At 39.6% G+C, this 23,293-nt stretch overlaps 1 protein-coding gene across 5 annotated transcripts in view; it reads left to right on the top strand.

Annotated features, from left to right (window-relative positions):
• Positions 1 to 1,878: 1,878 nt before the first annotated feature.
• GFRAL (GDNF family receptor alpha like) overlaps positions 1,879 to 23,293 on the top strand; it is a 28,038-nt gene continuing 6,623 nt past the window's right edge. For 2 of the 5 annotated variants that reach the window (XM_048298877.1, XM_048298880.1), the window contains exons 1-8: positions 1,879 to 1,977; positions 5,153 to 5,287; positions 11,971 to 12,129; positions 13,623 to 14,060; positions 14,753 to 14,809; positions 15,430 to 15,757; positions 17,729 to 17,988; positions 21,089 to 21,187. In XM_048298877.1, the coding sequence (XP_048154834.1) occupies positions 1,956 to 1,977; positions 5,153 to 5,287; positions 11,971 to 12,129; positions 13,623 to 14,060; positions 14,753 to 14,809; positions 15,430 to 15,757; positions 17,729 to 17,988; positions 21,089 to 21,187 (1,498 nt within the window). In that variant the 5' untranslated portion in view covers positions 1,879 to 1,955. Of the gene's footprint in view, positions 1,978 to 3,613; positions 3,721 to 5,152; positions 5,288 to 11,970; positions 12,130 to 13,622; positions 14,061 to 14,752; positions 14,810 to 15,429; positions 15,758 to 17,728; positions 17,989 to 21,088; positions 21,188 to 23,293 lie in introns of those variants that run through there. The other 3 variants (XM_048298878.1, XM_048298879.1, XM_048298881.1) reach the window with 3 other exon arrangements.

The following is a 23,293-nucleotide window of genomic DNA, read 5'->3' on the forward strand; positions in this document are numbered from 1 at the left end:
GAAAATTATCTGAAACCTGAGCCTTAATTGGGTTTTGTTACCTCTAGCTGTTTTGCTATTCAAATATTTCTAATATTCTAATATTGAAATGGAGAGAAATGGAGAAATAGTTTTCATGCCATTGTCCCTGCTTGTCCACAGCAGCATTAAACATAGAGTTTAAATCACAACATATTTGTTCCTGCAGATACAAATTGTTATGCCACCCTCATTCTGGTGCTTTTTCTCTCAACTTATTTCACAGCCTTGGAGGTCTGATACCCTGACCCGTTTCTCCTTTACTGTTGTCGCTGTAGTGATAAGCTTGCGCCTTGCAGTGACAATGAATGCAAGATAATATCTCCCTGTCTCCACCTCCAAAAACGCTATCTTTTTCCTTTTCTTCTGGACTACATAGAGAGAACCATTTCATTCTCTAATATTATCAACATTGATATGTGTTATTAACCTGGAGAGTGCTTTATAGGATGGAGAATACACAAACATTAGTTTAACTCAGCCCTCCCTGTATGATGTATCATAACCTACTGCTGCATGTTACAGTGGTTTAAGGCAAAGGCAAATTTAGCTTTCCAACCTAAAATCTGTCTCACAGCTAAAATTATGTTAATCTCTCAGGCTGTTCCTTCTACTTGACAATTAGGTTTTTCTGTGGCTGTTGGATATATTGGCTGAAGTAATACATTATTTATGGAACAATTTAAAAAAACATAAACAAATATTTAGTAATTTTGTCATTAAGAGCTTACATAAGTAAGGCAATTTAAAAAAACTAAGCTAAAAATCTGTGTAAAAAAGAAGAGAAATTACATGCAAGATTGATTTTTCCTGAGCTAAGAAAAATACGCAAAATCTGGACTTTGGGTAAAGTTTTGATTTGTCAGTAGGGACAGGATTTCAACCACTGTATCTGTCTCTCTGATAGCTAAGCTGTAAATTTAATGACATCTTTTAGTTTAGGCATTTAAGGATCAAATACAGTTAAAAATGTTCTGTATGGAATAGGCCATTTGTGAAAATAAGATTCATGAGTAGCATGGAGAAATCAATAGGGATCTGTTGCTTCCTCCTCCTTCCACTGCAAAAGCAAAGAGCACACACTGAAGCCAGCAGGTGTATGATTGCATCCTTTATGGTTGATTGCTTCAGTGTTAAGTACCAAGTCAGCTGCTGACTTTTGTATGGAAAACTGCCATACATTTTGACGTATTTTAGTGAAACACCTGAGGTTATACTCATAGTCCAGTCTGGGTCTAGACTATAGATCAATTATTTATTCCCCTGGTCTGCTGTCCAACATATTCCATAGGTCTTCTCTCTCCTTAACTGATGAAGATCCTATTCCACATCTGAGATGAAAACAAATTCACTTCTAAAATGTGTTGAAAAGTGCTTACAGAAGGTGATCGGACATAGCAACAGGCATTTTCCAAAGAGCTTTTAGGCAGCAGCCACAGACCTGCTCTGTTAGTTTCTCTGGAGATCAAGTGCGAACTAAGTGCAGAGGGAGTGCCAGATCCCGTGGAAGATGCCGAAGAACTCATGCGTCTCATCTGGACACAGTCCCGCTTAGCGCTTGTGGCAAGAGAAGAAATGTAAGCAGGGGGTGTGACAGTGGCAGCAAAGGCCGCTCACGGGGGTGCGAAGCTCTATTGCCTGCTCCTGGCCGAGGAGGTGGGCAGAGACGGCGTTCGCAGGGGCGGCTGTCAGGCCTGCCCCCGCCGCCGTGCGCCGCGCTCGGTGCCGCCCGGGGCCGCCCGGGGCCGCCCGGGGCCGCCCGGTGCCGCTCGGTGCCGCCCGGTGCCGCTCGGTGCCGCTCGGTGCCGCCCGGCGCGGCGGGCGGGGCGGGGCGGGGCGGGGCCGGGCGGGCGCTGTCCCCGGGCCGGTGCTGAGGGGCGGCGCCGCTCCGGCACCTGGGCCCCGCTGAGCGCGGAGCTGCAGCGCCCGCGGCCGCCATGGCCGCGCTCCTCGGCAGCGGTAAGTGCGGCGGGGCGGGGGAGCTCCGGCCGCGCCGGGACCCTCCCGCGCCCCCCGGCCGCTCCCTTCCTCACGGCGCCTTCTCCCGGGGCTCTCCGGGCGGGGCGCAGGTGCCCGGCGGGGTTCGCGGCGGCGGCTCGGCCCCGCGGCTCGGGCAGCTCCGGGAGCGCCCCGCAGCAGGGGCTGGGGCCGGGCGGCGGGAAGGAGTGGGAGCGGCGGGGACACCCCCGGCTGGGACGCCTTGTCTGAGTGAGCAGCCACTTGTTTGCTGGCTGGGGAGCGCTGGGTGCTGGCAGTGCTGCACAAAGGGCTGCTGACACTTTGGGTTTGAGTGGAGGAAAAGGGAAAATCAACAAAGCTGGCACAGAAGGATTTGGTACAGGAGAGTAGGATGGGTCAAGTATGTTTTCATTTCTGTTACTCTCCTTTTCTACTCACTACATACTGTATACACGCTGCTTCTCTCTTTAACTCCCCACTACTCCAGACTTCTATTCCTGTGTTAAAAGTATTCTGTAGGTAGTTCTGCCCCAGGTTTTGTTAGAATAAAGTTGTCATTTATCACTTTTCAACTATATTCAAAGTCTATTCAGCTGTAGTTTGCCATTTTGCCTTAGGAGCCAGTTATCTGGCTGCCCTTGACATTGGATGGAAACCTTAGCTTGGTTTCCCAATATTCATTATTACTTATTTACATTACTTTAAGATTGCAGAATTGGGAAATGTAATTCCTCCATTCCTCAGTTCCCAATCTTCAACGTGAAGGTGCTAAAATGTTCCTTTTTTTTTCTTGCTTTTGACTTTCCTTGCTTTTGACCAAATTCTACACAGAAGCAAGAATTTTACACCTACTCAGTGAATCAGTAGACTCTTGCATAAAAGTACAGATATCTGTAGAAATTTAAATGTGTGTCTTCTTGTCAATATGGATCCCTCTAAAAGTTTTTGCTACTAGCTCTTAGATGCCCTGAAGTCTTCTATGTAAAAATCACATTGTATTACAAACATTAGAAATAAATAATTAAAGTGAGTGACTGAAGTAATAACTGTCAATTTAAGCAATTGTATAAGTTACAGTGCCCTGGATTCTAAAATCATGTAGGACAGTTTGTTTCATGTAGGCTTCTGGCAGTGTTCCCCCTCTGTACTGGTAAGGAAGCAAAGACCCATCCATAATATGTCATTAGACCTAAAGAAGTCCTTTCTTAGGCTGAATTGCCTTCAATCATAGATTATGCTGCTCAGCTCTTTATTTTGCAAAAACATCACGTCCTTTTTTGTGGGCATTTTCCAGGTAGGTTCAAAATAAGCAACAGTGGGAAATACTCCTTAAAAAGTAACAGGAAGGCTGTGCAGTCAGTCCTGTTTTGACTGTCTCAGCCACTGCTCCTTGAAAACTGTGTGAACAGGAGGAAGACAGCACAGAGTCCTTGTGCTGTGAATCCTAGTCAGATGTGTAAATTTTCTGTTGTGTTAGAATCTACAAAATAGGTAAATGGTCATCCAGCAAAATACCCTTTCTTAATAAGTTTGTGGGTTTATAATTTTGTATTGTTTTATATATACAGTCATTTTCACCTGTAAGGTATTTGACAACTTTTTTCTCTGTCATCTGAATAAATAGAGAGTAATTTCACAATAAGGAAGACCTTTTGGAGACAGTCCCAGAACTAAAATGTTGTTATAATAAGCCAAAATTGTCCTTATGGATAGCACCAGCTGCACATTCCTCAATGTCAAGAGGTAGGAGCTGTTTCTATCAATATGTCTTCGAGGCTGATGAACAGACACAGCCTAAGAGTGTTTCAGGCTGGAACTCACTGAAATCACCACCTGCACAGATCTGAGAACTGCTGGGAATATGCACAACTGAGGAAGGATTAGCACCAGCTATAATAAGCACGTGTGGCCTCTTCTTTGTCTCATAGGCACACTAGATGCTGTTGCACCTGTCAGTTAAAAAGTGTTAAATATTGCTTCATATTTATCGACATGTATTCAAAAAGTGTTCCCTACAGCAGCACTGTTATATCACAGGTAAATAATTTCCAGAAGGGATGGCATCACCTCTCATCAGTAGTGACTCTTTTAAGATTATCAAGAGGGATGTTTGATATATAATTTTTTTATTCTAAAATGTATAATTGGAAAAATGTAATTTCCTTGGATAGGGTCTGGCCAAATCCTGAAGCAAAATTTCCTGGCTCTTGCACATGATGTTTAAGTGACTAAACAATGCTGGAAACTACTCAAATTCCATATGAACTCTTACCTGAACATGAGGGGGGGAAAAAAAGATATTTTGTCTGGAAGATGCTGTGTCCTTCACCAACTAAAGAAAACACTCATATCAGGTGTTCATCAGGTAGTTTGATAAGGCCTGAAATCAGTGACTGAAACTTAATTTTATAGAAAATAAAGACACATGATTACAAATTAGAGGTTGTCTTACCATGGGAATGTTAATGAAAGAGCTAAACCTCAGCTGATTTATCTTTTCTTAGCAAGGCAATTTAATTTTCTACTGATAAGTCACAGGCAGTGCTGCTTTAAAATTGTTTACCTTGAAACCTCCAGAATTTTTTTATGTAATTAACAGGCTCAATGCACTCAGGAAGGCAGATAAAGACATAAATGTGGGGGTTGCTTTCAAGAAATGATGCATCTGTGAAGTAAAAATAAAGAGGGTGAAGAGTATTGTATTTATAATATAAAATCACATTTATTATCTAACAGTTGTGTACTTGTCAAATCTCTTTCACACAGTCTCTTCATAGGAATTACTATATAGCCTAGCTTGGTGAGATTTCATACGAATAAAATGCTGTTTTCTCTGAATTTTATCCTGTCTTCCTTTCTGTAATTTATTATGTATCTCAGAACTGCAGCAATTTCTATATATCTATGCACTGATGTCATATATAGCTATGGTTGATGTTATAATATTGGAGTAAAACCAATGCAAAATATGCCACACTGAAACTTTGAACATTTAAATTTAATTTTCCAGTTGCAAAACTGAGGAAAAGCTTTGTTCTGCTAAAAATTAATTTGATAGAAAATTTGAATCTATAGAAAAACTATATTAAATTGTATTTTTACAATCTATGTGTAAAGGAAAAAGGTCAGTACAGTATCTACTGCATTAAATAGTCATTATATTCTGTTTTTACAGTGTTGTTCATTTACTTCACATGTATATCTACTGTCCAGACAACTGACTGTCTGCACTTGAGGGAGCAATGTATAAATGCTGCAAACGGATGTGAGAGTGTCTGGAATGTGGTTGAAGATGCCTGCAATATTTCAGGTGATTCTGTATGGCGTACACGGCTTTATTTTGAATTGCTTTGAATTTGTATGGTTGCATAATCATAGTTCATTACATATATGCTGTGGTAACTAAATGAAGGTGGTGAGATTTAAAAGAGAAAAATTGTGGCAAAAGACAGTCAGCTTCTGAAATCCTTTACAATGGCCAATGCCACTTTTAGTAACAGTCATACTGTCTCTTCAAGAAAGTGATAAATGAAATTTCTGCACTATGAACAAAGTCAGAGCCTGAACCAACTCAAGAAGTCTAAATTCAGCAGAAATCAGCCTCTTGTGGGATCCTGTTAAATAAAGCCAGCATTTGGCTGGAAAAGAAGTTCCAACCTTGTTTTACACAATCTGGAGGAGTTGATCTGCCCCCTCCCTGGCAGTGCTTAAGGGCAGGTTGGATGGGGCTTTGAGCAACCTGGTCTGGTGGAAGGTGTCTGTGCCCATGGCAGAGGGGTTGGATCTACATGATCTTTAAGGTTCCTTCCAACATAAGCCGTTCTATAGTCTGTATTTATTCAGTGAATAGTACCAACACATCACAGAGATTCACTTGCAGGGGGTGGTGGTATGATAAAGTGCACATTATGACATGACTAAGCTCCCTTGAATTGTTAAACAGATTCTCATGTAAATGAAAGCAGAAAATTAGTCTGTTTATTGCACTTCCAGTAGTTGGTGCTTCACTTCCAAATAATCAATGTTTTAAGTAGGGAAAGACCAGGTATTATAAGTTTGACCTGAAATTTATCTTAATCTCTGTGGTTATTCAAATGAAAATATTCCTTTCCCTGAAAACATCTTGTCTTCTTGAACAAATCTTGGGTGTCATTCACCACCTCTTTCTTTAAATCCCTCCAAGACTTCGCTGTTAAATGATGAGAATCCACTTTCCAGGCACTGTGAATATGGAAGAGAGAAGAAGAGTGGCTCTATAGTCTGCTAGTGTCATTAGACCAAGCTAGTATTGACACCTTTGTTGATTGATAAGTATCAAGTGATCTGCAACTACATCATCACTAGCAAATGATAAGGGCCAGGGACTATTTTCTGATTGCGTTTACCTGTCATGGGGCAGTGTGTAGTGGTGAATCAGTGTTATCTACATCTCCGTGGAAATCTCCCTTCTTCTTATAATGACATTATTTGAACAGAACAAGCTGTGTTGTGATGCCATAATCTGTTCTGAACCTCAGCTGCAGCAGATTTGACAAAGTGAATGTTCCTCTGTCTTGATGTCAGGACCCAGTCTGACCTGTGGGGGAAGCCAGGCAGCAGAAGTTGCTTGGCTTCATGGTCAATAAGCCATTGCTAAAACATTAACCTGCAGTGTGGGCTACCTGAATGAATGCCTCTGTCTGTCTGTTGCATACATTTGATGTCTCAAATATCCCATGTCACAAGGCAATATTTAAAATAACTAGAGCAGAAAATTCTCTGAGGGGTCTTTCTTAGTGTGTCCTTTTCCAGATACTTATCTACTTTGCATAGAATGGCTGAATACTTTTAAGAACAGATGGAGTAAATGAAAAATACATGATAATTTAACAGTTGCAGCAGTCCCCAAAGCAACTGGGCTTCAGCCCGTGTTCTGTTGATCTGTTAAATATTTCATGTGAGGTGAAACAGTCTCAAAAGATATGGCTGCTGTTTGGAAAAAAAAAATACTGGAATATGCAGTACTTTCTGGCTCAAGTGACCTAAAGATGAGCTCTCTAGAACCAAAACAGAACAAGCTGAATTTGCTTCTCTCATATAATTCATGAGGACATTAGCACCAAGACTATTTGCCACAGAGATCAATATTTGTGCTGTAGCCTATTAATCTGGATACCCTGCAGCCAAATGAAGTGGGCCAGCATTATTACTTCTGTGGTTCCCCCTTTGGATGTACATTGTGCTATAATATGACGTTTCTCTCTGTTATTGTCCTATGTACTTATTCACTGATATTAATGATATTTGTAACTGGGCCAGAGAAACCTTCCAAAAATAATTATTCTTGTGATTGCTTGTTTGGATTTGCATCTGTATGTTTCCTTAGGATAATAGCTCTTGGCAAGGACTCTCTAGCATTGCAGAGCACTCAGATACTGTGTCGGGTCTAGGACAAATTATACTAAATGTGCTTATTAGGTACCATGATCCCAGAGCATGTAAATCCAGTCAGACAGCTGATGGTACCTCTCAGACAGCCCACAGAAACAGTGATAGAAAATCTACCAGCAGCATCCTTAGTAGGAATCAATTAGTAGGAGTAATGTCTGTCATGTGCAGGTCTAGAAACATCATGGATGAGCTGTAGGAATGGAAAAGGTCCTTTGAGCACAAACACGCTACTCGGAGGCAATAGACAATGGGGGAAATATTTGTTTTGTTAGATTCTTTATGCAAAACCTAACTACAAATTATAATTACACTCCTTCTTTGGGATATGAGTTCAACAACTCAGTCCCTCAGACCGTAACCTCGAAGTTAAATGTGTACATTCTGAAGACCTCCATCTTTTGCAGTGCGGGTCTGGGAACACTCTCCAAACTACTGCCTAAGTCACTCCTTTTCTGTCAAACTTTCCATCACTGCCTCCCCACTACTAGCATTTCCAGAGTCTCAGACATAGTCTTCTGAGTCCTCTTCTATAGCCTTCTTCCATCCACCTCTGTGGCCAAAATATGGTGGAAAGAAAAAACAGGGTGTGAAAATGTCTATGAATCATCTTCCAGGTCAGGATAGAAAAGATAGAAATATTAAATTTTGATGAAATAAGATTTTTCCCTTTGAAAAGATCAAAAGAGTTTCAGCACTGCAGAATGGAGATTTTAAGATTTGGGCTTTTATGGTTTGTTTGTGGGATTGGTTTTTGTTTGTTTGTTTTCCTTCTGTTTTTTCACTGAAAAAACAAAGACATTTACGAGCTCTGATTTAACCATAAGTACAAATCTTCTTAATTTTTCTGAATGGGAAGCAGCTGTGTTCAAAAGGAAAAAAAAAATCAATTCATATCACTTAAATTTTAAGGAATCACATTTTGAATTAGATTTGGATGAGTTTACTTTTCTTAGAATAACAGAATCACTGAGGTTGGGAGGATCTCTAGAGATCTATCCGGACTGTGGTCTCACCACTGCTAGACAGGAAGACCTCAGATTTTCCTCTGCAGTCTTCAAATTCAGTTCCCACTGAGACAACTGAACAGCTGACTAAGCAAAAAAAGAGATTATCACTCTGGAAATGTCAGCTTCTACTCTGTCATGCTTCTCTCTGTGGTCTTGTGTACATGAATTATGTACCTATAAATAAATCAAATTATAAATAATGGCTGCCAAACATCAGGTCAAGAGAGCATTTTTTTTTTGTAAATGCCTTGGAAGCATATGTATAAGATAAAATATATTACCTAGAACTAATCTCTGGTAAAGAAACAGTAATTGAAAACCAGTAATAAAATATTTTCTGCTGTTCATCACAGCTGAATCAATACCATGTACAAACAGACCACTACTGATAATAGGCTATTTCTACACAGTTTTCAAGAAGCCATGCAAGGGAGCCCCATAAATGTGATGTGCTTCCTGATTCTGTCTATGCCCTTTGCATGTCCATAGCCCCACAACCTGCCCCCCAGCCCTGCCTGTCAGGTGCTGACTCAGCACAGTGTGCTCACAGAACATCCCTGGGGGGCCACTGAACGCAGCCCCTGACCCCTGGCCATGACTTGTCAGTGTCATGAAGATAGGTGAGTTGAGTGAGGCTGGGGTATGGGGTTTTATTCTTCTAGTTCCACTCACCTCCACTCTTGAAGTGTACTCTAGACCTTGAAGAAGACAGTCATAAATTTTGTGAATAAGCTGTTGATCCTGATCTTTGTTGCTCTTTTTCTACCACTGGAATATATTCTCCTTAAATTCTTTTATTATCCCTTACTTAGTTGATAAAATATGGAGTAGAATATCCACACACTCATCTTCATGGTCCATGTCACCACATTCTTTCTGACCTATTTTTATGGTCAGGGAGTATCCTATGTCTGTGACCTTCGACAGATCTCCTGAGCTCCTTGAGTACTGGAACTGTGAGGGCTAATGGTCGAAGGCATGCTCTACTTCTGAAAAAGCAGAAGGAAAGTCGAAGATGGGGTTGGAGTAATACGGGCAATCCCAGCCACCATCACCTCCTTCCTTGCTGACACAAGAAGTGGAGTGGGAGCAGAAGCTGGGAAGTGCAGCTCTTGCTGGCCCGTGACATTCCTCTCCAGTAGTGTATTTTTTGATATACTCCCCAAGTCCTCCTTAGTCAGCAACAGCAACTGGAGAAAGGATAATGCAGAGACTGTTTGAAAAAGGGGGGTCAGGACAGGGATGTGAAGTCTGGAATAGCTGATTCTCATTCCTTCAGGGACAGGCAAAATGCACTGTTTCCTCTTGCAGAGCTTTGCCTCAATTGCCTTCCACTGCTATTTGTATCAACCACATATAAGTGATTTTAAAACTCTGATCTCATCAAAGTTTGCTCATGGCTGGGGACACATGACTTCTTCTCGCTTCACAGTTTTACTGGAGCGCACGGTCTCTGCTGCTCCACGCCAGTGGGGAAGCAGCAAGGCAGGAAGCCAGACAGCACCATTCACAGGGCAGAGACATCAGCCTATGTGCTCAATAGACTAAAAGCAGTCCTCATGCTGCCCTGTGACCTGCCTGGATCTTGTGAGCCACATACTGCTTCTCTTACGTATTGTGAGACATTTAATATCTGTGAGGTAAGGAGAGGAATTGTGCTGGTTTGGGGACCTACATACCTGTTTTGACAATGTAGATCATGGCTTTCGCAAAATAAAGCTTTCTTAAATTATATTGAACTGCTTCTCAGGTAACATTCTTAAGTAATGTGTAACTTCATTAAGCAATAATAAATCATAGAATTATAGAATGTTAAGGGTTGGAAGGGACCTTAAAGATCATCTAGTCCCAATGCCCCTGCCATGAGCAGGGACACCTCCCACTAGACCAGGTTGCTCAAGGCCTTATCCAGCCTGGCTTTGAACATTGCCAGGGATGGGGCATTCACAGCCTCCCTGAGCAACCTGTGCCAGTGCCTCATCACCTTAAATTTCTTCCTAATACCCAGCCTAAATTTCCCTTCTTCCAATTTTTACCCACTACTCCTTGTTCTGTCACTACAGTTCCTGATAGAGAGTCCCTGTCTGGCTTCTCTGTAGGCCCCTTCCGATGCTGGAAGGTTGCTGTGAGGTCTCCACACAACCTTCTCTTCTCCAGGCTGAACAGTCCCAGTTTTCTCAGTCTGGACTTGCTGGAACAGTTCCATGTCCTTCTTATGCTGGGGCCACCAGAACTGGATGCAGCACTGCGGGTGGGGTCTCATGAGAGCAGAGTAGAGGTGTAGAATCACCTCCTTCAACCTGCTGGCCACACTGCTTTTGAGGCAGCCCAGGACACACATGGTTTTGAGGGTTGTGAGCACTCACTGTCAGTTCATGATGGGTTTTCCATCAACCTTCACACCCAAGTCTAATTCTGCCGGGCTGCTCTCTATCCCTTCTCCACCCAGCTAGCAGATGTATCTGGGATTGCCATGACCTAAGTGCAGGACCTTGCACTTTGCTTCATTGAACATTGCAAGGTTTGCACTGGCCCACTTCTCAAGCCTGTCAAGGTCCCTCTGGTGGCATCCCTTCCCTCCAACATGCCAGCTGCATGACACAGCTTGGTGTCATCAGCAAATTTGCTGAGGATGTGCTCAATCCCACTATCATTATAATAATATTTTTGAAAAACTTCTAGGTCATAAAGTAGATGATTGATTGATGTACCTTTGTACCACAAACTAGTACATGTTCTTTATTTTCACTGCACATACAAGGAAAATATGACCTGACATCCAGTGTGTGTTTGTCACTGAGTCCGAGTGCACATGCAAACAGACTTGAAACTGGGCCAGCAAACTAAGGTTTCTGCACATTTATTTTTTTGTTTTAACTTCTCCCTCATTTTTATTATAAAAACCCTAAAAAATCAGACTATTCTTGGGCTACTTTAAATTTGTTGTCATTCTCAAACTTAGGCAGTGAAGTTGTTCTGTAGGGTAGCAGTTCAAGGGAATATCCAAGTGGCGTTTGTAGGCTCACACGATCCTCACATGAGTACAGAATCTGACCCAGTGCTGGCATCTCCTCAGTGTGGGGTTGTCATCACCATTATCACAGGGCTGGGTCTGCCCTCTGTGTCCTGTCACTCCATTCCATGGCAATGCCTTAGCCTGCACTGTGTGTTCCTGTCCCTGTACCAGGCACTTCATTTCTACTACACAGGACCAAGATAAGTTTCTCAGTTCAGGCTGTGTCCCTTCCACCCCTGGGCACCTTTTTAGTTTGGTCTCAGTGCCTTACCTGCCTAAAACAAAAGGTGTGAGTTTGAGGTTTTATGTACTTTGTAAATGAGAGCAGATATTCTGGCAATGGATCAGATCAAATAAAAGAAGGCAATATTGTATCCACAATTTTATATTACTTTGAATATTATTTAAAATTCGTAAAATGTGACAAACCATCTTCTCTTGGCAATGCATATTATGTTTGTGCTTCAGTTGAATTGTTTTATGTAACCATATCCCTTAAGCATTAATAATCATTAATGAAATTACAATTTTAATGATGAGATCTAGGTAATAGATGCAAGGCAGAAGACACTGTTGGATGTAATAGAATAATCCAGGTCCTGGCTGACGAATACCCAGAATTCAAAAACTGTGTCTGCACTACAGACAATATCTGTAGCATCACAACTTTGCTTGGGAAACAGTGCGGCATTAGGAAAGGTAACTAACGTAAAGTTTTAATTATGAAGACCAAACCCAGTAATTCTGTAAGCACCATTTTAAGTGGATTCAAGTTTCTTTGCATTTCCTCAAGTCTGATAAATGCCCCAAAAAAATTAGTTTTGTCTTTTCTATGATATTCACATTCCAGCATGCAAATGAAAGAAATGCCACAAACAAAAGCAATAAAATGCATGTGAGAAAGTCAGACGGTTTCTAAAGCTCTTGTTGAATCCACTGAAAAGCAAGAGTGAATACACAGTGTGTTGAGGCCTACTCATTTCCTATGGAGGTTTGAGAGCCACTGGATCTAGGTTGCGTGTATGGAGAAACGTATCCAGTACCTTATAAATGGGATTGGGAGTGAATGGGGATGCACAGTGGTGCAGTTGTGTCACACAGTTGCAGGAGAGCCTTCACTACATCTAGGAGAGATTACTGTATGTGGGAAATAGTTACCACTTTCATAAAGCTGTACATAGTACATACAATGCATCTTTTAAAAATTCTGTTTAATCAATGGGCCCAGCTCCCCTCAATCTATTTTTTATTTTTCTGAGAACTCTAATCCCTGCAGAAAACCTATCTTTGTAATTGAGAATTACTTGGTACCATGCAGAAATTGCAGTTTCTGGTCCGAAGTCTCCTGGCATAATGATTAGCAAAGCTGACACAAGAGAGGTAAAATTAGCCAGTGAATGAGAGTGTGCAAAGTGAGTTTCAAAGCTGATTCCTGGCCAGTGCTGGCATCTCTGCTGGCATCAAACAGCATTCATCATACAGTACTAGAATATATGGCCGTATTGCAGAGGAAATAATAACATCCTGGTCTGCCCCAAACTCCTTGCTCCAAACAAGAAGGATGGGTATCTAAAACCTGATGTTGATGTCATTGGAACAATTGCTTTTGCTTCTAGCAAAATGACATAATTTTATATTTTTTTGCCAACTGAGATTACATTTCTCTTCACTATAGAAAGAAGTTTGGATGGACTTACACTAATGTTGAGTTTACCTGCAAAGGATAGCATATGGTGTTGGTAGACACTTTCAGGTGTAATTCTCCCTGTCTAACTTAAATTACTATTTTATGTAATCAATCAGCCATCTTCTGGAATTGTCATTCTCTCTTTAAAAATTATACATTCTCTTAAGATGATAATCCATGATATGTCCAAGCTGTAGGTGGTTAAAATTATGTGAAGTTAAACTCTTTATGCAGTAATTTTAGTGAGGATTTTTTACTAGTTTTGCAGCTGAACTGTTAGAGTGGACTGTACTATACAGCCAACAGCAGACAGTAAGTTGAGGAAGATTTGTTAGTCTGTAAGACTGTGAAACTATTATGTGTTTACACACAGCTCAGAATTAAACTAGGGCTGTTTCATTCAGTGTAATGCATTAAGACAAGTACCCTTTTCCTGAGTTTTTGTGCTGTGATGATAATCCATCGTCCATTTGATTTATAACTCTGTTTGTACCTATTTCTACAGACTATTTGGAGTCTTTCCCAAGGTCAGACACTGAACTGAGCATTAGGCAACGCAGAAACCCTCAAGAGCAAAGGCGCTCTGAAGAACTGGAGACTGACTGCAGCCTTGCCAAGCAGCGCTGCCGAGAGGAGCCTCAGTGCTCTGCCATGTACAGGAGCTTCCAGCGGGCGTGCCAGGCAGCTGCAGCCAAGTGCAGGTTCCCCATGCCTGGAAAGTGTTTGTTAGCCTGGAGACATCTGAGGAAAACAGTTCTGGGAAAGTGCTCATGCTCAGAGCCGCTTCAGATGAGATGCATTAAAATATGGAAGGGAATATTTGACAACCCTTGTTTACAATACTCTCAGGAGAGCCAAGCCTCAGCAGCAGGTGAAAATGACTACAGCGATGGTGACTATAATGCTGATGTTGATGGTGAGAAAAATCCAGTCACTGACACAGGTTAGTGCTATTCCAGCAGTCTGAATGCTTTCATACATAACAGGACTGTGCACAGTCTGTGAAAAAGCTTTTCTTGCCCACTTGTAATTCAACATCGAAAAAATGATCATTTTAGGAGGTTTATTTATAAATAAATTCACAGTCTGACAGAAAATGATAGCCTGAGTGCAAGTACTATTGTTCTTCAGTCCGTTAATTTGATACAACCTGATCCAAATCAGTCGGTTTTAGTTTTTCACTATAACTAGAAACAGTGTAAGACCAATAAAAATAATTTTCTAATAGCAAGAATTATTTGCTTGCCTTGACTTTAGATCATGACAAGCAGTTAGTTGAAAACTGGTCCACCGATAAACACATTAAGGCCTCTGGCTTTTATTTATTCACAAGAAACCTGACTTTATAATGCACTGAGAAGCTCTAAAAAACTCTTCTTGAGTTCATAGGATCTATAATTATGTAAAAATGTTAGCAGCAGCCTTTGAGAAACTGTGCTTTGGCCCCAAAACTTATGAATATATGTAATAGTGGGTTTAGAAATTGTTAATGGGTTCTATTTGGTCAAGCTAATTTGTTTTATTCTTGTTTGTTTTTACTACAGGCACTATGCCAGCAAGACAGCCAATCCTTTAAAGTGAAAAGCTAAGACATTATTTATCACTTATGTCTGTATCTGTATCTTTTTCTTCTAGACAATATTAGTACGGAAACGAAATTACAATGGGGCTTATCTGCTCTCTCCAAACAAGGTAAGTCTGAATTTACTTATGAATACTTATGAAAAATAATTTTAGCTCAGTTTTTGGACAGTGTACAATGTACCTCCAGATAAAAATGAATATTTTTCATTCAAATGAATGATCAGAGAGTTAATAGATCCAACATATTTTCAGTTAAGGTACTGCGTAGAGAAGAATCCAAAAATGTAACAGGTAACAATCAGGTAATGTAAATCAGGTTAACAGTCATGATCCTGTTAAATTTACAGAGGCAAATCTTATCCCATAACCATTTTAGGGTCAGAATTTTCTAGATATTTTTGGAAGGTTTATTTCACAGTCTAGAAATATTTAAACTGATGTTAAAAGCACAAAAATGCCATTTATATTCTCTTCATTACTTATTTCATAGCCTAGCATAAGGAGATTTCAGCAGTTTCAGGAGGGTTGCTTATGAGGGCCAAGCAGGTGCAAGACAGAAGTGTGAAGGTTACTCAGTAGGCTTAAAAGAAGCAATGCTGGAAGAGCTGGATCAGAGTTTTGGGAGTCAAGCTTGATTTACTGGGAATGTTGTAGACAGCATGCCTACCAGTCATCACTTGAGAAAAATTTTCTTGCGATTTTATTTTAAAAACTGTTATTCTTTTTAGTGTACACAACAAACAGAAGCTGTTTGGATGTGAACAGGGAGTGTGTTGAAGATGAAGTGTGTAACAAACAGTTGTCCCTGTACCTTAAAGTTTGCTTAGTAAATAAGAAGTGCGACATGGAAGGATGTCAAGCAGCCATAAGGTTCTTCTATCGAAACATGCCTTTTGAAGTTGCCCAAATGATGATATTTTGTGACTGTATCCATCATGATGAATCCTGCCACAGAGCCAAGGAACTTCTCCATGGCAAGCCCTGTGCAGTTACTGCAGTTCCACCCCCATCATGTCTGAATGTAATCCACATGTGTGAAGAGAATGAATTGTGCAGGTGAGTAGAAGTATTTTGTCCAGTAAAGTGAATAATGATTTGGTGAAACCATTTTTATATATATTCTATATCTCATCTATAACAAAATTATTTTCTGCACTATATCTGCTTTGTTTGACATCTTCACAGATGTTTGCATCAGCTGTGGTAATTCCAGACGTAATTCCAAGAGTAAACTGAAATGATTAATTTTCAGAAGGGTCTTGAATCTAATGTGGGCTTTTCTTACGCCTGTATTATGACACTTAACACCATTTATGCTGGACAAACTCTGTTATTGCATATTTTCATAACCACTTTCTTCAGATAACACCTGCGTGTCTGCACCTTTGCCCTCTAGCATTTTGCCCAAGTTGTGCAGCAGACCAGACAAAGTTTGTTTGGTTAACGTAATTACCTTTCGAGGGCAGAGTCTGACCCTTTGTACCCAACAGCCATGCAACCAACTTGACCTGTTCAAAAAACTTTAGTCTTGTTCTCTTCGTCTCAAGGATACTTTCAAAAAGCTTTCAAAAAGCTGGCCTGAAACATGCACAGACCATCAAACTCAGAAAGGATAATGCCTTCTCAAAGTTTCGTTTTATATTTGTAAAACATGCAACAGGATTACCCATGTTTGTAGCTCAACTTAATTGCCACCTGTTATGGATGGTCAGTTGGCCCACTTTGGTTTTCAGTGTAGTCAGCTTGTGAATTGGATCTGAATTTTACCTCAAAGCTGTGCTCAAATTAACCTTCAGTCAACAAACCACAAGGCCAGGAGATGATTTTGGTTTTGTGCAGATTATTCAGATTGATGTCAGTGAGAATGGACAAAGAACTGGGCTACAAATGTATGTCCATACATGTATAGGCATGTAATTTCATAATAGAAAAGTGCTGAATTCCCCATCATTCTGGGAACATTAATGTTTCCTGGCACTGACAATAAGTGCATAAAATTACCAAAATTAGTCTGTGAATTATGGCTAGTCACATCCATAAATCAGGAGGTGAATAAAAATACTTCCATTAGAACAGAGGTGGCATCTGCTTTGAAACCTTTGTTTGGTAATGAAAATATTTGCAGAAATTTTCTAGCCAGTATTGCAACAGTCCATGCTTTTCCATGTGATATGCTTGTAGCTACTACACAATATCAAGAGCAAATTAATAACCTATTTCTATGATTAAGGAAGAATATTTTAATACCTTAATGTTGTATTAACCTATATATTATACAATATAAAAGACTTTACCTTTATCAACCCCTAAGATTTAATTTGATAGATTTTCTTTTAATTAATATCCACATATTTTTTAGTTAATTTATAATGGATATTTTCTATTGTCATATACAGTGCATTGAAGGCCAATTTTATTCGATCCTAACAGCAAATAATTGGAAATAATTTGAGGTTATTGAGCTGGGAAACAAGTTAATTCTTCATGTAATTCTTCATGTAATCTCTGCTATCAGTTTGTCTTTAAGTTGAACAGAATTACTTCTACTTTTTCCTGAGCCTTGGACATTTCGTATTTTGTTAGCATTCGGCAGGGCCGAGGGGTTGACATTGGATGCTGATTAGTTAATGTAAAATAAGTTGAATGTTTATTCTTCCTTCACACTACTGAAAAACTGATCCACTGGAACGGCCCCTGGTGTGGTTTCATTGTCGTGGCTGGTTTGATTCCTCTATTCACATTTCTTCTCTGAGTATCTGAGACTGTTGGAATTCACACTGTTTTTTACTGGACTCTGGAAAAATCTCCGCAGGTGCTGATTAGAAGTGCAGTTGCTTTTTCTCAAAATCAGAGCAGAATTTCTGTCAGCCATCTCTGAATATTGCCATTTTTAAGGCCTAAGTGGTACCTTGGAATTACACTCTCTTTTAGTGGTGTTCCTTAAATCCCCTTTTATGAAATCACAATTGTAGTTGTTAAAATGTCATTGCATACTTCTTTTTTTTTCCTTTTTTTTTCCCCTACCAGGAAAAAATACGTAACTTTTCAGTCAAAGTGTTGGAGACATGTGACAAAAAAATGCTATGAGGATGAAGCTTGTCTTGAAACTTTAATCAAAGATGACATGCCCTGTTCTGCCAACGCTGATTGCAAAGCAGCCTACATCAGCAACTGGGGCACGATGCTGCACATGGAGTGCACCTGCCAGAATCTGCCTCCCCTGGAGCAGCCTTTGTGTGAGCTCTTCCACCACATGCTGCACAGCAAATCCTGCTTCAGTGACCTACGTGAGTAACACATACAGCTTTACAGAATAATTAGTTTTAAAGAGAATTAAGATGCTAATTTACACCAAATCTTTACTAAATCTTTGCTACCACTGGTTGCAGCAAGATCTATAGCTGTGGGTTTTTTAAAATCCAGATCAAAGTACAAACTGTGTTGTAGCGCTATTGTCACAAAACTGGACATACAGTTTTCTTCCTCTGCTTTGGAGAAAAAATTTATTATAGTAGTAAACCAATGAAATTGACTACATGTCTCATTACTTGAATTTTCTGAAATAAAGAAATAATTTCTGGAGTCTGTATCAATATGCAGATTTAAAAAGTCCAAGGTCTTCCTGTCATTGGCCTAATGTTGTACTTTTATACATTGTTTCTCGAAATAATATGAAGTAGCATTTTGTTTTTCTTTCTTTTCTTCTTGGAGTCTAAATATTGGTAAGCCTTACACATATTTAGCAACAGACTTAATTCCACAAAAAATAACTTCAATTATTTAAGTAGGATGTTAAATAGGAATGAAGGCTTTAGGATTTTGTCTTAAGTAAAAGCACTGGGTGTAATTCAGGTAGGTAGGTACTTTCTCAGAACCAGTAATGGCTTTCATGTGCTTAATCAGCTTATCAACTTATCAACTTATCAACTTAATCAACTTATTTTTGTTAAATATACATGTCCTTGCCAAGCCTTTGGTTAAGAGAATTGTTAATGCAATAAGTGGCAATATGGGAGCAAATATTAGTGTTTTAGTCTGAATCTGCAATGTGCTTTCAAAGCAAACCTCCTGTTTGTCCCCACTTACTGTGTCATGGGTCACATCACAGGGTGGTTCTCTGTCAAAGGGTGGGTCCTGGTCTCCTGCAGCATAAAACTGAGCCTAAAGGTTCATCTGCAGCCTCTGCAGTGCTCCATCTGCATGCAGACATCTGGTCCATCAACCACATCAAAGACCAAAGTATTCTCTTCTCTTCAAATCTCTGATCTATTACACCAACTATTTTGCAATATAAATCCTCTTAGGATATGTTACTCACTAGTGCATCATGCCCTATGCCAGTTACCTTCTACATGTATACTCTAGAGTTATATATATTCTTAAACTAACTTGGGAGAGCAAACAATATCTAAAGATTTCAATGAAAAGAAATGGCTCTTTCATAGTTTTATCTAATGGACTGTATTTTGAAAACATAGGGATTGTGCGCATGCATTTCATTGAATAAAGTAGCTACTCTTTTAGTTCTAGCAACCAAAATGGTACCAATGATAAGGGTGTAATTTTTTTTCGTGTCACTCGAAGGCTACCCAAAAATTAAAATCAAGTTGCTGAAACACTGCTCTTAATTTAGTTAATCACTATTCAAATCCAGACTCCGAGAAAATACTAAAAATTGTATAACTCCTCTGGACAAGGATAATGGAACACGCTTAGAGTTGAGATTTCTAGCAGTGATTTTGCTGATGAATATTATTTACTTGTTTGCTTTATGGCTGGATTTAATGGTCCAAATGAGTGAACACATCATCGTGTTAGTTATTTCTTAACCTACAAAAGAAAAAGATGATCTTCATGTCTGAATAATCAAATAATTGCTGACGAGCTTTTGCCATTCCCTGAAGCAGTCTCAGGATAAAATGGTTTGAGGGCTTTTGTGATTGAAACTTCCCTAACCTAATTGGGACTAAAGAAGAGAAGCTTATGTTGCTTATGTGGTGCAACAATTTCCTGGCAGTTAAGCAAAAAGAATTTGGGGATCCAGAGCCTTTGGTTGATCAGTACCTGCTCTACAGAACACTTGCAGGTTATTGTTAATATTGCTTTTTTTTTTGTCTAGATGCCAGTTGTAATGTAGCTAAACTGATGTTGGTGTTGATTATGGGTTTTATTATAAGGCATGTTTTTAATGCCATTCTCTGCGTGGCAGTTCAGAGATGTGGAGTGACTACTCTGTTGCAGCGCCCACCCAACCCCATCTGCTGACTTATCCCTCTGGCCTGGTGGTGATCTTTGGCTGACTTCCACTCTTACAATGGCAATGACCTTTCTGAATAGGCAAATACCCAGAATTTGGAAAAGGGATCTTTGCCTCCAGAACTGGTGTGAACAGACCCACAAGCAGTGTTTACACCATCTCATCTTCCTACTCTTGCATGGCGCTGCCTTTGCTACAAGTGTTTGCTCTCGAGGCTGTGCTCACAGGATTGCATTTGCTGCAGACTCAGTAAAAGGCAAGAACTGTGACTGACTGCTGCTGTATGAAGGAGAAGGACAGTGTGGATCATTGCCATTGTAGGATCAGTGTCTCAACAGGAATAAGCAAAAATGTCGGTGAGGAGAAGAAAAAATTTAAGTTTCCAAAATACTTTAACTCTGGGTTGTACTTTTGGGTCTCACAGAAAAAAACCAAATTACAGGTAAGTTTAGTCCATTGTTATTTGGACAATAACAATGGACTGTTCCAGGCTGCAGATTATATGCCTTTCTTATGTTGTTTTCATTACAAAAGAATAAAAATTTCATGTCTTGCCATTCATGTGTGTGACCAGATGTACCCTTGTATGGTTTAGCCTCCTTCTCTGTAAACTGTGCTACTTAAGTAAACCTTCTATTTTTCATTTCAACAGAAGATGTGTATTTTCAGATATGTTAATGAAATTATGCCTACTAAGAGGACAGGCCTTTGTGAAAAAAATTGTTGAGGTCTAGCAATGCAGTTGGAGAATATACTCTGCCTTGTGGAAATTACTTCAGACTACTACCTTTCTCTCCACTTCTGTATTGGTTTGGTGAACCCAATTCTTTTGATGGGCCTATTTTTAAAACAGTTTATGTGAAAAGAGAATTTAAGCTGTTTTGTGACAGAGAATATTTTCAAAGCATGCTTGGCACCCACAAGAAAAACTACAGGGGAGGTTTAACTGAGATGGAAAAGGAAGAACTCTTTTGCACTCATTCAATTTGTTCATCAAGTATCAGTAAACAGTATTTTTAAATACCTCCCTTTATAAATTCTGTGGCTGTTAGCAAAATACCAAAAAATATTCACTTGTATAATTATTTTAAAGTAATATTTTGAATAGATATTTTCTTTCCAATATTCAGGTCGAATTTCTATTCAGAAGAAAGGTTTTCACTGGGTAAATACAGAAATGCCAGGCGAAAAGAATTCCGGAGCACAGCTCCATTCTTCTGCAATTAATGGTGAGTTTGGGCAAGTCACTCCATGATTTCCACAGAACTACTCTTGAAATATCCCTCATGTAGGATAGAAAAGGCCAAAGGTTGGGTCCCTCAGGTGGTTTCAGTCAGGTGAGCTTGACCTGTTGCTCCTCCATTCAGTCTGGATATCTCCCTACCTGTTTGGCTTAGCTTATATATCCACAAAATAAAGTTAATCAGACTGAACCAATTACTCTGATAAATGGTTTTGAAATAGATGTCTCACAATCACTGTATTATAATTGGGGAAAATTAGGTTATTAAGCCTGCCAGAGCCTGACTCTCTGTACAGTCATTAGAGAGTAGTAGTCATAATGTGTAATACAATTATTAGCTTTGATGTCACACCTACTTCTATCTCTCTTAGCTTTCTGTAGTAGTTACAGCAACAAAATTAGAAGTCAAGTAAATGGTGGTCTGAGAAGGGGCTTGTGTTACACTCCATCAGACTCTACTTTCTCATGCAACAGAAGGGCACACAGTATCCCATGGGCTGAAGAGCTGCAGCTGCTTTTATTTCCATGCATTAAAATTAAGAAATTAAGCAACATAAGGTTAAAGGATATTGAATTAATATACAGATGTTTTCATTGCTGAAATAATATTATTTTATATTTCCTTTTGAGGGGCCCAGTTACAGAGTGAGAACACTAAAGAGCTTAATGCACAGATACCACCTCTAATGAGAATGACCTGTTCTACCTTGTGCAGGGCAGATTACAATTCTCCAGACATTACTACAAATTATTTCCCAGAACTGTTCATACAGAACACTTTCAACTGTGAAAAAAATAATTCAATCTCTGCATGCAATAGAAAATGAAGTGACTTCTAACCTCTCCATCCTTCAACTATTGCTGAAGTGGGCAACCTGGGAAGTATAAAAATGGATTAAGGGAATGGGATTCCTGAGAGCTGTATGTGCATAATTAAGCATTTGGCTGTAGCGTTAGCATTAAAATTACTTAAGAATCATGCATGTCATCCAAGTGCTCTGTGTAGCCAGAGAAGAAAGTCAGGGACCCTCTAAGGAAGAGTAGTCTTAATCTTTTTGGACTGCATTTCTGAAAGTATTGACTTCTCCTTGCCAATTACAGAGGGAGCCTGAATCCCTAGTTGGAGCAAGACTCTAGTGGTTAAATAATGCAAGTCATAATACAAGAAATACTGCACTAAGTGAGAAAATGCAAAATGTGAGATACTTCACCCTTGTGACTAGTTCTAACTGAAGATCCTTTCAGTGGGTAAAATGCATTATAAATTTAACTCGGAGATTCAGATAAATATTTGCAAGAAGCAGCCTGCATCCAGTTAATTCTGTTCACATTGAAGTCTGAATACTTTCCAAAAACCTCTCCTTGAAGTCTTAACAGAACTTTGGATGGCCTTAGAATAAAAAGAATGCTGACCAGCCTAAACCATACAATAAAATATTCTTTCTCTTGTAGCTGTCATGTACATTAGATGGGAACTCTTAAGCCATAAAAGTCTCATAGAAAAACAGGTCAAGAGGAAAAATTTGATTCAGGATATCTGCCTGATGGTAAAAACCATACTGCATATTGTTTCATAAATCCCACTGCCAAAAATCTAACCCAGTGTCCTAGATTCATATGCTAATAAATGTGCATTACTCAGGCTGCAAGGGGAGTTACTGTCTTCACAAAATATTTCTCTTTAATGAAATCAAATCCCAAGAAGAATTCAGGGCACAGAGACAAAACAGTTAAGTTGTCAAATATAGCTTTTCACATGTGTGAAGACTTCCGAAGACATTTTCTTCTTGGCTATTTTCTTCTTGAAAAACATGAGATAAAATCTGCTGATGTCTCTACATTAAAATCTCAGAAGAATCCTTTACTTAGTTTGTCATTGAAAGAGACACGGAACTCTTTCACTAGATGAAATGAATGGCCATCTATGGATGAACATGCTCAGAAGAAACTCAGTATGTCTTCATCTTTTTCTTAGTTTTATACTCTAAAATATAGTTTACTGTTCAAAAAAACAGTTAATTTCTCTATTTTATTCAGCAGCATTGCAGGTCATCCCATTGGATAAGATTGCTTTAATAGAAGGAGTCTTTCA

The sequence above is a fragment of the Corvus hawaiiensis genome, chromosome 3, assembly GCF_020740725.1.
Source record: "Corvus hawaiiensis isolate bCorHaw1 chromosome 3, bCorHaw1.pri.cur, whole genome shotgun sequence".
NCBI classification, from domain to species: Eukaryota; Metazoa; Chordata; class Aves; order Passeriformes; family Corvidae; genus Corvus; species Corvus hawaiiensis.